The sequence below is a fragment of the Pieris napi genome, chromosome Z, assembly GCF_905475465.1.
Source record: "Pieris napi chromosome Z, ilPieNapi1.2, whole genome shotgun sequence".
Taxonomy (NCBI): Eukaryota; Metazoa; Arthropoda; class Insecta; order Lepidoptera; family Pieridae; genus Pieris; species Pieris napi.
Window position 1 is genome coordinate 9416598 of NC_062259.1, and position 17578 is coordinate 9434175.

General features: G+C 31.8%; 1 protein-coding gene across 5 annotated transcripts; it reads right to left on the reverse strand.

Moving 5' to 3' along the window:
* Nucleotides 1-248: 248 nt before the first annotated feature.
* Nucleotides 249-16989, reverse strand: LOC125062411 (calcium-binding mitochondrial carrier protein SCaMC-2). 5 transcript variants are annotated; one of them, XM_047668321.1, is made up of 7 exons: nt 16285-16989; nt 14989-15112; nt 14282-14369; nt 13128-13239; nt 2072-2230; nt 1141-1717; nt 249-771 (listed from the first exon to the last, which is right to left on the reverse strand). In XM_047668321.1, the coding sequence occupies exons 1-7, from the start codon at nt 16474-16476 to the stop codon at nt 587-589; spliced, it is 1437 nt and encodes a 478-aa protein (XP_047524277.1). In that variant the 5' UTR covers nt 16477-16989; the 3' UTR covers nt 249-586. The 5 variants fall into 5 exon arrangements, with proteins under 5 accessions (XP_047524277.1, XP_047524278.1, XP_047524279.1 ...); XM_047668322.1 differs by lacking the exons at nt 13128-13239; nt 14282-14369; nt 14989-15112; nt 16285-16989 and adding exons at nt 2396-2500; nt 2589-2827; XM_047668323.1 differs by lacking the exons at nt 13128-13239; nt 14282-14369; nt 14989-15112; nt 16285-16989 and adding an exon at nt 6033-6304.
* Nucleotides 16990-17578: the final 589 nt, after the last annotated feature.

A 17578-nucleotide genomic window follows, 5' to 3' on the forward strand; every position in this document is an offset into this window, starting at 1 on the left:
TTTTAATTATTTAATTCCCTTACAATATTAATTACGACACGAACAAGCTTTTAGCTTTTAATCCTATCTATATGTTAAACAATTTTAAATATATCTAACTAGATTTTGTTCAGCTATCTAAAGTTAAACTTTATATTCTTTAAATGGTGCTCAGTGGATTAATGGCAGATTACGCGGATCAACAAAATGTAATTAATGCAAACAAATAATAAATTGGGAAATGGATTCAGGTGAAAAAAAAAGAAAACGAAAAAAAATACAGTTTATTGTAATCACAGATGCAAAACCCAGCGCTATGCTGGCATAAATTGAGACCGATACCATGTCCATTAACACACACAAAAGTATTTTTTTATAAAATTTCTTGAAATATGTAGCAGTCGTTATTAAAATAAATTAATCGCAGGTGGCAAATTAAATATATGGAATCAAATTCACAAAATAAATAGTCTTAAAATAGAGGAGAGCTATTTACATTAAAATGCACAATTTGCTAATGCGGATTAGAATGTCAAAAGGCGATTTGAGCCTTGGGGTATTTCGGACGTTGTCCGCGAGGAAATGCGCGTATGTGGGACCGCGGCAATCACGTCATGTTGACGCCGAGCGAACGGCTGGCGTATTCGTACACCACGTACGAAATGGAAACGGCAGGAATCACCTTTATGAAGTTAGGAGTTATACCGCGGTAAAGGCCCCGGAATCCTTCCCGCTGCACTATATCACGGAACACACCGCTCATGGTGCCCTCTGCGCCCTTTGCTGATCTCTCTGTAAAGAAGGCAAATGAAACTTTTAAATGGTCCCTAAACACTCGTTGTTAGACGATGATATGTATGAGACTTTGAGAAAATAAAAACTTAATACTCGTTTGTTTTAGACCGCCTTTCACTTTCTACTTTCACTCATTATCATATTTTTATTAACATTATGAACAATAACTTACAATAATGTTGGTTTAGATTTATACAAAAATACGATTGCATTGTACCTGTATCTACAATTCAATTTCAGCTCTTTCAACCCCATCTGTGATTCAGCATAGTGGGTTATTCATTAAGTGAAACCTTACTTTTTGGTTTAAATTAGAATCAAAGAAACAGACTCAACATTATTTATAAATTTTACAAGAAATCTTACCTTGGGCTTGGAGCCTTGTTCGTACTAGAGCCAAGGGGTAGGAGCACACTTGTCCCAAAGTGCAAGACGCACTTCCGCAGGCCAGCAACAGTAATATTCCCGGCTGCGAATTGTTCGCTTGATATTTACTAATGTACTTCTTCTTTAGAGTCTCGTAGACCGCGAGGTCGATGCCTGCATAAGGCACTATCCCCAATATATTTGGAATGTATCCTTTATAGAAACACTTCAGTCCTTCTCTCGCATATATCTTCCGTGCCGCGTCCAATATACCTAGATATTGACCCGTTTTCCTTAAAGCTAATCTTGTCTTTAGCACCTCTAATGGGTAAATCACAGTTTGGCTAATTGCACCAGCCGACGCTCCAGCTATAAACCGCTCGTGGATTTCTAGCGGCTGATTCTTTTTTTCGCCCTTTATCAGTCGCTTCACTTGTTCATATGCTGCAAACTTTAGAGCCGACTCCGGGGCAATTTTTATTACATTTATTCCGTTGCCTCTCCACAGACCATTAATTCCACCTTCATTAATCATTCTAGCTAAACACCGTACCATGTTTTCTCTTGTGGGATTTACCTGAAAATATACCAAATGTTTCATCATTGATTTAAAAAACTTGGAATTTAATCGTTCTATTGGTTACCGACTATGTTAAGGACGAATCCAATACTCGTATAAAAAAGATTTTACATCGTATAATCGACTGTTTTATATTCATGTATTGTATGAAAATAAAAACGTATACTTTCTCATAGTCCCGTTTCTCTCATTATTTAAGGCTTATTAATACTTCCTGTAACATTCTGCTCAGTGAAACTTGCACCGGTTCAAAGATAGATAACCAAACAAACACAAATATCTCTCAAACTCGGTTCAGTAGTGATATACAAGTTCAAAATTATTTAAATGACTTTTATGATAATACCGTACCTGTAAAAATACTTTAAGTCTATCAAGTGGTGCAGTGCACGTTCGACTAAAGGCGCCAGCGATTCCACCAGCAAGTAGATGTCGCCACCACTTTCCAGTTTGCAATTCGCTTTGTGTAAAGTCATCAGGCACGTTCATATCCTCCCCGATGTCCAGATACTAGAAAGTAATATTATATTTAATTACTTAAAATAAAAACAGTTTGTATCGCAGCTAGACTCAACAAAACAAATGGTCGCTTTTAAATACATTTTGGTAAATAACTACTGGTTCAATTGCTGCAATTTACTACGCTGAGAATACACAAGTATAAAATTCATTAACTAGGTCTGGAGACTCTTCTACATCCTGTTGACATAATTGATTTTTTCTGCGCCTCTTAATTATCATGTAAATCCATAGCTTTGTGTTCGGGGGTAGGTGGTCATTCTATTAAAAACAATCAAATTTATTATTAGAGCTCAAATTGAACAATTTTTAAACTAAACCTAGCAATCAATGAACGGTTATCTCTTACGGTGGTATTTAAAAACATATTTCGTTCCCAGTCGAACATGATAATTATGAAGGTTATGAGATATTTCCAAAACATAAATTTTATATTAAATAGACTTGTTTTTACAAAAAAATTCACAAATAACTGTATTGTTGCTTTCATAATTATGAAAACTAGTCAATTTTAATGAGAAACAGGTCAAAATAATGAGTGACTTCTTCCGCGTACATTTTGAAGTTGTCGTCTGCTAACGCAAATCTACTTTTCTTTCGTTTTTAAGTTTTGAAAAGTTTTTATATCTATGCAAAAAAATAACAGCACGAAATAATATCATTACACTTTGAAACCAATAAAACGGTGTTTGTTCTTGTTTATCTATTAGAATAATAGAATATTATGTGTAGCCCTAATAAGTACCAGTGGTTCCACGGTGTCAAATTGTGCAAACTCGGCGTAATGAAGACCGTAGGACAGTATAGCATAAGTTACTTGGAATTGTCAGAGATAATGTACACATGTAAGAACGAAAACGTGCGCAGTATCGAGCTGCCACACATTGTAATTAAATTATAAATTTAATTTTAATTAAAATAGTTTATAGAACTTGGTTTTTGAGACCTCCGGCGGCAACAAACATAATTAGAAAAACAACATACGCTTAAGTATTTATAGTTTTGCTAATTTTCATATCAATCACATACTAAAAAGGAACTAAACCTATGATGTAACAAGTAAATAATCTCGGCATCATCCATTGTGATTAAATATAATTAGTTTGATCGCTTTGATACGTTCACATTATATAATAATTAAAAAAAAATTGTTTCCTTTTCTACGCCAAAGGGAAATTATTCAAGTATGTAAATGTGTATTTTAATACCTATAATCTATATATAGATATATATTTAATTTCAATTTTTTCCATATAACAGGTAGAGTAAAGGGCACGATTCCTATTATTATTGGGCAATTAAACAAGTAATTAATTCCCCATAATGATAATATAAGTGATAATGACGTAAGAATGTTAGATTGCTGTCACCTAATGAGCTACTTAACAAGGTGTCCTAGAATGCAGAAACTAAAAGTAAGTTCCGGTTTTACGCTTTCGCTGTAGTTATAAGCAGTTTCTCCTAGTCATTGATAAAATACGAGACTAGAAAAGATATAATATCAAAGCCATTAAATAAGCAATCTTTTAACTTGTAAAAAACACGACTATCTCTTACTGTGGTATTTAAAAACATATTTCGTGACCAGTCGAACATGATAACTGTAAAGGTTATGGAATAATTTCAACAGACAAATATATACATATATTGTATTGCTGCTTTCATAATTATAAATACGAACTAATTTTAATTAGAAAATGGTCAATTTAGACATTTATTAATGCTTAAGAATTCTCGAAGATTCTCGCGTAATACATGAACCGTAGTCTAAACATTCGTATATAATGAAGCGTTTTGTTTGTGTCTTGTAATTATGTAAAGTCAAGATACAATAAACAATTAAATATTTTCCTATACATGAAGATATAATTAGAGCGATAATTATCTCGGGGGGAATTGTATTACTATTTCTATTTAACTTTTCATTAATTTATGATGGACTTATCGTATTTATTTTGTAAGGGACAGGAGGTAAACGAGAAGGTAGGTCACTTAAATTAAGTATTTCCATGGACACCCTCAAGACCAGGAGGCAAGTACGTAAGAAAATTTAAGAGATAATGTAAAACTTTACAGGTATCAAGAAACATGGAACTATCTATAGATACATCCTTTGTAGGTAATGAATTCCGGAATATTATACGCAAAGGCTCAGGTAAAAATTATTCTTAAAAAAACAATATCTATCGCAGAATATGATTCAAGGAACAAGACCGACCGTTTTTTTTACAATTCGTAAACATTGGTGTCAAGGGAAGCGGCTTGTGGGTGACGGTCATGAATTTGAGAGATTGAATGGACAAGGTCAAAATCACTATTAGAACAATTATATTAATATACTTGATTTGTGAATAGCCGACAAGGTGATTACGAGTACGAACATTCTAACGTTTGATAGATAAAAGTATTATCAAATGATAAGTAATGATTAATTCGGAATTACAAGAACCATTGTTTTTTAATGAGAAACTTGTGATAACTCAAAACCAACCTTTGATTTTACGTCAAACATTAAAATATCGGTATTGATTGACATTGATTCAATTGCCATGCTGTCCGTAGTACAATGCATTATTTCTCTATATATAATAGCCATAGAATACAGTCCCTTTAGCATTGCTATACAGATTACGGAGTATACACTGTACTGATATCATAAAGGATTTCCCCAATAGACATTTTGTCACGAGAATTCAGTATGACGCAATCGGCCCATAATGCAGAGCGTGCGCAGCTACGTCACCAGTCGAGTATTAATATTTACGATCGAGTCAAAGTCGACTGACTGATACGATAAGCTGTACGAATATATCCTTGTTTTGTCATTTTTAAACGGGTAAATGAATGAAAACCGCATTTGTAACCCACATCCTGAGTATTTATTTTAAATATGTATTCTAAGAATGAGTAACTGAGATGGAATAGGTTGTCTTGTCCCTGATTTCGGCGCCAAGCCATTCACTATCGTAACGTCATTAGAGATAAGAATGAATGATGACGAATTGGGTTTTTAAAATATTCTGTGTGTTCTTAAAACAATGTATAAGTAATTATAAGCTATATACCATTGCGCCTATCTTTCTATCAAGGAAGTAGAAGTGGTGTAGAGCGTAGACTACATTATCTAACATGTGCCTCGCTCAGATAAAAATAAACTCAGCGCGCAATTTACAAGTGAGCTGCTAAGGAATTTATCTCTTACTTCTATTTAGTTATCAAAATAAAAAAAAAGTATGCAAAGCTCTATGAAAAGATGGAATAAAATTTACATTCAGTAAAATTTATTTCCGTTTAATTAATTTTAATTAATGGTAATTACTCAAATTATAATTCGCTTTTAAATAGAATTCGCAGAGCAATTAAAACATATAATATCTAATGACAATGAAAATATATTATTTTATGCTGTTATGTACTTAAGTGAGTATTAATTTTGAGAAACGTTACGGTGAGGCAGTGAATGTTTTTGAAATTTGATACTACATATGCCCAGATAATATGCGCTTAGCAAAATACAAAAAAAAACATGTAAAATAATATAATTTATATATATTTCGTACAAAAATATAATTTATATATATTGCAAAGCCTTACATCCGTTTTACCTTTATTATCCACTCCCAAAAATCACCGTACACATGTAAATCCATTATTTTATGAATTTTTAACCACCAAACCAACCAAAAATTAGTAACCGTCTAAACCAAACGAGCTAAATTCAAACAGATAAATCTTTTGGCATCGAATAGCGAAGGTAAGGTAGTGTAGGTAACTCTAATATAGATTTAATTACCTTTGCCAAACATCGTCGAAATACAAAGAGGAAATCCTCAAAAACATCACCGGTGGGCCAGGTCACATCTTCCAATTCCAGAGACATTATAATATCTAGTTTACAATAACGCAAATCAGACAAATAAAAATAAATTAATCACAGACAAACTACTTTTTTGGAACTTATCTCAGATCGAGTTTAAATACTTAAATAACAAATTCGAGTGTAGAGGCGATACCGAGGCCCAAGACACGCACAATCAAGTCCGCGGACATTTTCACACTGATGTCTGAACTAAAATTCTTTGGAGAGCTGGCAACTTATCGCGTATAAACCGCATTTCGGCGCTAACAATTAACATTTATAATATTAAACTCATTTTTTACATTGTGGAAAATAATTATTATACTTAACTATATATAAGATTTTAAATTTATTTATTTTTATTTTTTAATCGCGAAATAAGCTGGAAAATTTTAATGCTAATTGTATAAAATAAATTTGATTTATCTTTAACATTTTATTAGACCTTTATCGATGTCCCGAATGGATTAATAAATAAAGTGTAAGGTAGGGTTATAATTAAATAGAATAGCTAACTTTTAAAACAAAACATATCAACCATTGGCTAATCACCTGGTATAGCAAAAAATGATTTTGTTACAATGTAATGTCGGCGCAGTATCTCGTACTGCTTTGTTGAAATAATCTCATTATTGGAGTTTTGGAAATAATCTCCGTTTAAAAAAATCACATGGCAACCACAATAACATTCTCTCAACAGAGGCTTAATTATATAAGTTTGTGTCACTTTTAATCAACATAAGTTTTAACCATTTTTTTGAATGACTGAAAATGAATCTACCCGAATAAAAAATTATATTCATTATTTTAACTAAACTAAGTAGCCTAATTATAAACTATAGACCCACCGCGGCATCGCACGGTTTTTTTGGCTTAAAGCCGAATACACTTACAAATAACATGGACTTCGATTGGTAAAATAATTTTCTAAATCGGTTTAGTATGGATATATATAAGGTCCTTGAAAAAACAGAAATCCGAAATTAGTCTTTGACTCAACATTTACTATTCTTGCGACTGTCTAAATACCACGCGAATTAGATAGGAACCGGTTGAGGTGATCAAATAAAAATCGTTTTTGAAAGTGCTGAATGCGGTAAGTTCGAGGATGTAGATAGACGCACCTTGGATAATACAGTAAATCCTTTCTACAGCGCATAGGAAGTAGATATACCGGAACATTTTATAAACATAACTACAAATAGTAATGGAAATAATACGGAAATAGAAATCTTTTTATATTTTAGCTAAATATAGGCGATTATATTTAGCTTATTGAAAACTATTGCTAGTAAAATAAATTTGAATTTTATCTTGATCTTGTACACCTACAACTTCCGTTGAAGTGTTCAATGGAGACTAGAATAATAGTCAAAGGTCGCTTCCTATGACGAGCGGTATGTTGGGCGATACTATCTCATGAAACGTAATAACACGTTAAGTATTCTCGGTTTTTGTCAACTAAATCACAGAACCTATTCAACAGTTATTTTACAATATTCATTAGCATCTACGCTCTAATCTACTTAGCACTACACTTAGCTCAAAAGGCTTTTTGAAACTTCCTTTGTGTATATCATGCATACGTTACAGTGAATACAGAATAGTCTGTATTACTAGATTACACCTGCCTAACCTTTTTCGTGGTCGTGAATTTTCTTTGTACTTACAGGTGCGCCATAAGCAAGATGTCCATCTTTGTGTGTGTTTTTGTCAGCTGATTTATGCCTTGTAGTTTCGTAAGTAATAGTTATTATTGGTGTTAGAAAACAACAAACAAAAATTACTTTAACAAGTTTCAAAAATCCTCACACAATATTCCGCCTAATACGAATAAAATCTGTCATACCCACTTGATCACCTCATCGTTATTTTTTAAATGTAAAATTCGATTATATCTTGATAAGCAGTAGTCACAATTAATAATTATAAGATAAGACTCAATTTTATGCCGTTTAATACGAGAAAGATGTAAAAAAATAATTAAAAAATATTATATAAGTGGTGTTTTTATAATTTAACCATTTACAGATAGCATAAATGATTTAATAATTCAATAAATTTACAATTGTATTGGATATAATGGGTTAGCAAATAAACTGACGTAAACTTAAAGTGTGGTAATTGATTTCTTGACAACAGTTGTATTGTATAAATAATGAACACACCACGTGAAGGTGACGTAGCAGACACGGGCGTAAGAAATGACAACAGCTGTTATTTTTTCGCACACTACTTTTCTCTTCTTTAATTCCATCGTTACATTTTCTTTGTCTGTTTTTCAGGCAATGTACTCTCGATGTCACTATCGAATGAAGACAACTTTTCTCGGACGACCTTTTAGGTACGGGCCTCTAAGATATGTATTTATTCGAATAGATTTAGAATTTAGAAAAGAATAGATTTAGAAATGCCTTTTGACATTTTGGTTGCGCATGCCCATCTCTTTGAGACCTATTTTGCAATATTCGCCCATGCAATCAATCACTAATATATTATCGTCTACATCTAGTTGCTTTTTTATACAGAGTTCTCCGCACTAAATGCAGCCAGGATATGTGGGACTCGACTCACTGCAGGCACTATGCTACTCAGAGAACTGTGTTTACCCACTAAAACTACCTTGGGCAGCACCAACACGACCGCATCCGAGGCCCTCTGAGTCGCTATCCCATTACAGCGGGACATAAGTGATACAGCCAGACCAGTAAAGGAGACCGGGGAACCAACGTAAAACATCCCTTAGAATAATAATCACCTACTTGCCACTAAATGTATGATTATTATGAGGCCTACATAACCCCCGATGGGAAATGGGTTGACTCATATCATTATTCGTGTCATGAAGACATACCGGTTTCCTTTTGTTTGACTTTTTTTTGAGAGAAAATCTACCTCCAATAAGCGAAATTATAAAAAGTAACGATTTATTACCTAAGACGGTATTGACTATAAGAGGATGTATTTTAGTTTCTTGTCTTTGATATAATAAACATTGATGTTTTTATAAAATGGGTAAATTATTTTTCCTTTATCTGTTAATATTATTTCTATAACTTATAACAATGATAAAGTCACGACAAATATACATTTTACGACACAAGTTCACTGTAAGGCGATAACACGAAGCCTTTACAAAAACTTACGTTAAGTAAAGATATTAAAGATATACACTTATATTTCATAGGACTCGGTTTAGTACATGAAGTTAATTATTATACCCATAATTATATAATAAATTACTCCATTTCCAATAAAGTGCGGGTTGGCTGATGGTATAAGTCGCCTATAGGTTTTTAACTTCTTAAGACGTGAATTGACAGTATCGTTCTCTATGGCCGTTGCGCGCGGTATACGAACATAGGTTTGGAATCTCAAACCAAATCACACTATCATTAGCAAAACCAGCTACAATATTGACAGTGAAGATAAAATAAGCATTAGAAGTAAATTATTTAATTTACATACGATTATAAAATTGTCTTATAAATTGTATCGCGCTAAGCGAAAGTAAACTAAGAACGATGTCACACATACACATGTATTGCTTCTTGGAATTCACGATTGACTAGACATGTAAACAAAACTATCAAACAGTTTTCCGATAGTGGAAAGAAACTGAAGGAATATAAGAACATCTGTTCGTAAAGTAATAAAAATACTATTGTGTATTTTTTTAGATGTTATCGTCGGTAATGTGAATGTTCCTTCTTTATTGACATTTACCCATAATTGCCATCAAGGAACAATAGTAAAAATGTATATGAACACAAACGTCAAAGTAATCATTAACATTCTCTACATTCATTCTATGTATACAGTATATTGGGAAGCCGGATATTACTCACTGTCAATGACAATTTATACTGATGTATTTGTAATCGAGCACCTACATAATTTTAATTTTAATCAAAATATGTGACGATTAAAAAGTGAAGTGGCAAAAACTTTCAAGAATCTTCTTGTAGTGCCATCTCCTTTCAAAGGTTAGCGATCATTATGGCTAGGTACTTATTTGGGTCGGCACGCTTCTGAACAATCACTAGGTGCTTCGACCACACTTTTCCTTTAATCCTATTGATAAATCATCTATGGCAGTCATAAAACAACATCACAACGAATAAACAAATGCAAACTTATTAAATTTAAACGTGGAATTATTCCTTTGTGGCGTTATATCATCCTGATACGCAATTCAGAATGAACCCGTCACAGGCGGATTGCAGTGACGTATGGGTCACGATCCTAACTACGTACATGACAACGCCTACAGTCGAGCCCGCGATTTTAATGGATGATTCAATTACTGAGTTACAAGCGATCAGGTCAGGGCTACTAACGCGTTCATAACTTACTAAAACTAATCCTAGCTTTAGGAACATGTTGTTTTTCATTACAACGCATAGGTAATTACTATTACTAAATTAAATAACAAACGTGTCTTAAATGTCTGACTCTGAATGATATTGCGTGCTTAGTTTGATTTCATATACCAGGAAAAGGTGGGAACTTGTAGTTTATTGTTTATCAGAATGCCAAATCATAAAATGACTGCTTCACGACTGATTTGAGAGCGACCGCCGATGCGAAAACCGCTGTGTGAGTTCGTGAAGTGAGTTACAGAATCGCAGGGCTGAGCACGGTTTATCTTTCAGGTATAACTAGCGGACCGGACAGAAGTCGTCGTGTACACTATAAACTTATCAAATTTTTATTATTACTATGTAGGTTAAGAAAATTGTAAATACTGTATATTTGATTGTTATGATTACTAATAAACATAATTGTTATATTATGTATATGTATATATGTATATTGTATACATATATAAATCAAATTCACTGAGATAGTGTCAACCCTATCCAATACGATAACGTGATCCCTGGAGGAGGTCAGGTATATCGGATCTTGTTATCAACACTGTGGGTGTTGATTTAAGTGTCATATTGGGGAACTTTCAAGATCAAGTAAAAATAATGTCTTTAGAGACTGAGAATGGAAATACTATGACTGTTTCAAAAAATAGCAAGCTATTACCAACTACATTTGATATGCCTAAGATCAAGGAACAAACGGCGTTAAGTAAATAACTAACGGATATTCACGAATTCGTCATAAGTGACAAAATCATAAATTGATATATCATTCACCGTTAGACGCGGATATAGTAGATATAGTATATAGTTAGATATTATAAATACCGTATATTTGTGTGTTGGAAATAAATATTAATTTAATGAGCAATAAATGATATTAAATATATATATGAAATCAAAATTATAATATTCTAATTAAATACTTATAATAATTAATTAATTATTGGTTAATTGTTTTCACATATTAACCAATGTAGTTAGATTACATTGGTTAATATGTGAAAACTTAAGAATACTCGAATCGTTCAAGGAAGGAAATCCCTTAATTTAACAAATTGGCTAATAGGTTAAATTAAAAGGAAGCAGTAGCGCAGCTTTCCTCTAGTATTTTCTTTATAAACATCTCTAAATCCATATACAAAAAATCAAGAGTAAATTAGTTTTATTAAGAGAATTTGGTATGATTTCTAATAACTACATAATTAATTAAAGTAAATGCATTTTATAATTTTATAGCAAACTGTAACATCAGCTAGTTTAGCAAACGTAGCACGTCGCATGCTCACAATATATCATAATCGCTATTCAAGTATTGATTTACCAAAGAAAAAGATTCGTTAAATGATGGATAAGCTTAAGTTAAAGTATTTTAAACGTGTAGTAACTTGATTCACCTGTGTTCTTTAGAGCCTAGTCAGTCGATATAATAAAAGTAACCGTTTCATTATACAACATTTACTCACAATTTTACAGAGCAATATAATACTGTATATATTTTTAAATAACATATCTATAATTATAGGTTAGTGTATGAATTCTGTTAGTTAGAAATAGCTTTATTGTAATGCCCGTTGGAAAATATAATAAAAAAAAGGGTGCGTGTACTTATGTACGCGCGTAAGAAGTTATACTTCTTTGGCATTATTAAAAATAGTTTTTGATTGCAAGCAAATAATTAATTACAATTAAATAATCAAAGACTGGAAAAGGAGTCATTATAGTCAATAAAGTTCAGTTTACATTTGAAAAATTAAATAAATAAATATTTATTATTATTCTCTTACATTAAGTGTAACGTAAATTCTATTATCATTCCAATGTTGTTTTTAAATTATGTCCAATGCCGTAGCATCTTCCGAGGGCAACTTCATTCTGTTAATTTTGTGTCACGCATCGTAAAATTTCACTCCCATAAATTTTTCATAACGCGCCTAAAGAAGTATAACTTCAAAAATATTAAAAAATTACAGGCAGCGAAAGTTTTCTCTATCATGTTTATATTTTTAGCCCACAATCAAATCTTCGAATTCCAAAAGCGATAAAAATGATGGATATGACATCAGTTTTTTCTTTCAGGATTAGTGTAGTTGCAGAATATCTATAATATAAAGTCTAGGTCGTGCATATTGAAGGTTTCGATAATAGCATTACGACTGTATCTAATGTGTCGTAACACGTAAACCAACCTTTTGTTTTATGTAATTAAAAGATAACGACGTGTGTACAGCTGTAAATAGTACAATGTACAGCAATAATTACTAAGGCATAAAAAATTGTCAATAATCTGCTTTGTATTTAAAACCACTTCATATTACTATTATATTCAGAAAATGTAATCTGTCTTAAAATATGAGTTTGTATGAATAGAATATCACTTACCTGAAGATAAATTAAACTAATTGTGATTGTAACATGACCAGGATATGTCATTTTATAAATTTATAAAACTTATGCAGCGCAGCAGTCTTATTGCATACCATGGTAATTATATTATCTACACGAACGGTATGTTCAGGCTATAGATTAATAATTTCGACTATTTACTTTTACTTAGAGTAAAATTAAAATTTAATTTAAAATATTATTGTCTACGCACACCTCTAATAATTACCGAACAACGAAAACCAAAAAAAAAATAAGAATGATTACTTACAGTTGAATGTCTCCAAAAGCTGATGAGGGCATGTATGTCTGTAGCTGGTGCTAGAAGTAGGTAGTCTCGCCATTCATCATAACTGATGTTCAGGCTTCCATCTTGATCCATCCTGTTAACAAAATTAATGATTTACTAAATTATTAGTTAGTATATATAAAATACTTAAAATATAACAGTGTCAATTTCGCTTTGTAAGCTACTAGAGACTTTCTCTCAACTCAGAAAATAGCTACCTATTATCACATAGAATATTTAAGCAATCTTCCAAATTTAACAGAATGAAACTTAAACTATGGCATTTACTTCAATGAAAGAATTTTAATTTTGCTACTTAAAAGTATTAAATTCAAATTTTAAATAACATATAAACAAAACATAAACATATCAAATTATATTTTTAATACTGTTACTATTTGTTTGAAGGTAATGTATAAACAGGGGAACATTAAATGAAACGGACATACATTTTAATGTTTGTTAGGATACATAAAAGGTTGAAATTTAAAATTATACTTTATATGAGTTTTCTTTGAAATTATATTATTCAGTGCGACAGTTTCATTCTAAATGCTATTTAGTCATCACTCACTCCATAACCTGATACAATTCACAGAATCTAAACTCTTTGCACATTTGATTCTCATTTATTAACCACAAAGCCTACTACTTCTACTCGGTTCCTTTATCAATCCATGTCACACAACACATCCAGGCATTCACGTCAAATAGTATTCTTCCAGTACAAACACTATAAGCTAATTTCTATGTGGTTATTGCAATTGCTAGTATATGTGAGATTATTAACATGAATACAATAATTTGGATTAGCTCTGGAAACACAAAACACTGGTAACTTAACAACAATCTGGAGACATAACAATACAAATATTGTTTTAGTATTTTAGCAAAGCCTGACTCTACTTGCTGACTCACCACTTTAGTATTGGCCAAACTGCTCTTCTGAAACATTATATTTCTTTTTGATAAGGTTCTCCCCAGGATGACTACTTAGCTGATGGGTGCTTTGTTCCCAATATCTTTGATTACCATATCTACTTAGCAAATTTAAAACGAAATACAAAGATGTCCCTAAATACACTACAAAAAATTAGTGCATTATTTAAATGTACTGTGAAAAAGTATTATTGTACCTTTTTAACAAATTCGTCGCTTCGTTGCGTCCTATTGCGATGCCCAAATCAGCAAATGCAGATATAAGTTCCTCCAGATCAACTTTTCCTGTAGATATTTAAAATTAAATCTATTATTTACGAAAAGGTCACATTAGTATATTAAACTGTTATAATATAATGTAGTAACTAAATATTGATTTGCCTTATATGAGAACTACACCGAAATCGCTTGTTAGCTGTAAGGCCGCCCGTTGCCTAATAACTTATGTAACCTGCTTTTTTTTTGTTTTTTTATATGTATGATTTTGTATATTATGGTAACGAAGTGTAAATAAATAAATACATATAAGACTTTATAATCTAATTTCACAATTATGAAGAAGTTTTATTTAACAAAAATATGAGATAATTCAAATTGCTATATTTCTATTGTAATCTGTAAATATTAAACTCAAATTATACTTAAGCCTAGTATTGTCTTTCATTGACATAACCTTTACACATTGAAAGAATAAACTTTTTTAACTTTTTTAACCGAAAGCGAAACATCCTATAATAATACATAACTTTAATCGGTTAAAAAGTTTTTTCTTTAAATATACTTAAGCCCATATTAGCCCTTTAGGGCTTTAGGTGAGAGAGGGCTCACCTTTAGGTGAGACTGAAAGATACTTAGACTATTTAAACTAAGTCATATATAAAGTAAGTATACAAAATACACTAACCATCTTTATTCTTGTCAAGGTGTGAAAATTGCAGCCGCAGATTCTTTTCATGTTCTCGTACATAATGAATGAATTCTGAGAGGGTGACATCCCCAGCATCCTTTCCAGTTGTTGCCAAAAATTTCTGGAATGAAACACAATGTTATATAACAAATCAATATAAGTTTATAAACGCATTGTACACTTTAAATGTTGTATCAAAATAATGCTATGACACAGAATTTACATATTGCATTTAAGTACATCAGTAATATGTAAGTATTCCTCAAGTAATATATAGTGTTGTAGCATTGCTCTGTAGCATTTTATTAATGTGTTAATTAATTTGTAGCAGTTGCAATTTACCTAATTAAGGACAGAGCCATATGTAAATTATACTTCATATAAAATTTCATCATCTGTGTTAGAGGCACATTTTTAAAGTATAATAGTAAGCTGTTATTGTATTCACAAACAGATTTGATGCTGCTTTGAAAACAAATCTTTGAAATTTTGTTGGTTGAAGATGTCTTTACAATAAAGAAATCATCGATTTACCATCTTGATTGTTATCTAAAACTATTGGTTTCTGTTTTACTCTTGTAGAGGCATCAATAAGATATGGGCCAGGCATGTTTTTATCTGTTTGAATAATAGACAGGCATAGTGATAGGCTTACTGCTCCAATCACACAACTAACAATGGTTAATTTCATTGATAATAAAAGAAAATTGATGATAAATATACATACACTTAACAACTGCAGACCATCAAATCTGTTTATGATGTTCTAGTCACCTGATCATTGTTTTTTTTTTTAAATAACCACACCATGCCATAACCTCTCTTACTCTTAAAGAAAAGAACTCTTGGTTCTGACATTAATTAAAGCTGTAGCAGGTTTGCAAGAAAAAAATTTAGGCAACAATTGGTGGTAGCATGTTGTAATTGGTCATGCCATGGTAAAGAGTTTATACCTTTGGAACAATCAAATATCAGTTTCACTGATAAAATATTAATTAATAGCTAATTTATGGTGAAAAGATGGCAGAAGAGAAATAAAACTAAAACATGGAAGGTGGTTAATGGTAGTAATATGTGTATAAACCACACTTCCTACAATTACAAGCTAGACATAATCAAAATAAAATGAAAAATATCCTATATAAAAAGACTCTTTGCCAAATTATATAATATTCCTATTTTTTTTAATAGATTCTAAATTCAAATGTTTTTGTCAGCTTCCTTTAGAGCTCTATTTAGCATTATTAAAATTGATTTAATGGAGATGTACCGTTATTTAAATATAAATCTAACCTCTGCGTAGCTCCGGTTTATGTGTGGAGCTAGTTCCTTGAGGGCCACGGAGAGATCGTGAATATCGATTTTGCCATTTCCATCTGTATCTAATTTAGAAAATAATTTCTCTAGTCTTTCTTCGTCTTCTTTTGGCAATTCTTCCAACTCCAACGGCGGATGACACTGCACCATGGTGTCTGTAGTCGGCATAAAAACAAGTACTACTTGTACTAGAGAGAGAACGAGATACCGAATTTATATAAGGGCCCGTATGGAAAACCATAACTTTAACCTAACGAAAGCAAATGATCGTAAAAATCATTTTACTAGATTCCACTGGCTTTCATTTAAAAGACTGATGTATCTGACAGCTGCCGCCTGCTTACGGTCAGCACTTGCCACATAAGGATAGAGACTAATTTTTACGAATATGTGTGGCTCGTGTACTTATACACACAAAGACAATTATAAATACAGCACTGCGCTGAATTTTCTAGGCCACCCGCGGCCCGCCACGGCTACGAAAGAGTCGCAATGTGAAAATTTCGTTATGCAGCTTGCGAACAACTTAAAGACTGCGGCTCCTTGCTGTCTTTTAGAAAAATCACTATTTAGTATTTGGCAACCTACGATAAGTTTTATGTAACTAGAGTTTTCAGCATTTAGCAATACTAGGCTAATAGGTTTTCTAGTTTAACTACGACAAGTTGAAAGTAGAAGTAGAACAGCGCAGTCTGTTTCCTGCTAGCAAAGACTAAAACTATTGTATTTGTCTGTATAGTTGAATAGTAATATAATAGGTGGCGCTGGAAACACATAAAACTATGCTTGGTGGCGAAATTAATTTATTTATTTTGTAAACATATTACCAATTAGTTTGTCGTTTTACAATTGCGCCACCATACGCTGTTGTCTTACAGCGTATATCACGTAATATTTTAACACCTAAATAATTTTCTTTCGTAATGTAATTCTAATATAAATAATTTTTATGGTAGGCAGACCCTCAATATTGATATAAAATATATATAATATAGACACAGAAGTATATTAACGTTAATATTACTAGTAGCGTTAATAATATTAGTACTCAGTTAAAACTACTAATTCACAGAAACACAGGTAATATACTATACTCTAACAGATAAAAAAACATCAATGAAGTGTCAAGTCTCAGCTGCAAATGTCTAATGTCATTTCCACAATTATGTTTATTATTGTTATTTGTTTAATAGTATCACTTGTTAGTAGCTATCATTATTTAATATATTACGCCAACTTTAAATGGTGCTACATAGTACTTACCTTTCTA

Bases quoted from the DNA above. Each gene is read 5' to 3' on its own strand.
- LOC125062411 (XM_047668321.1), bottom strand. From the start codon at position 16,476: ATGCCGACTACAGACACCATGGTGCAGTGTCATCCGCCGTTGGAGTTG. The intron at 15,113-16,284 runs GTTAGATTTATA...GTTTCATTCCAG, and splicing joins TAAACCGGAGCTACGCAGAG to AAATTTTTGGCAACAACTGG. The intron at 14,370-14,988 runs GTTAGTGTATTT...AAATATCTACAG, and splicing joins CCTTGACAAGAATAAAGATG to GAAAAGTTGATCTGGAGGAA.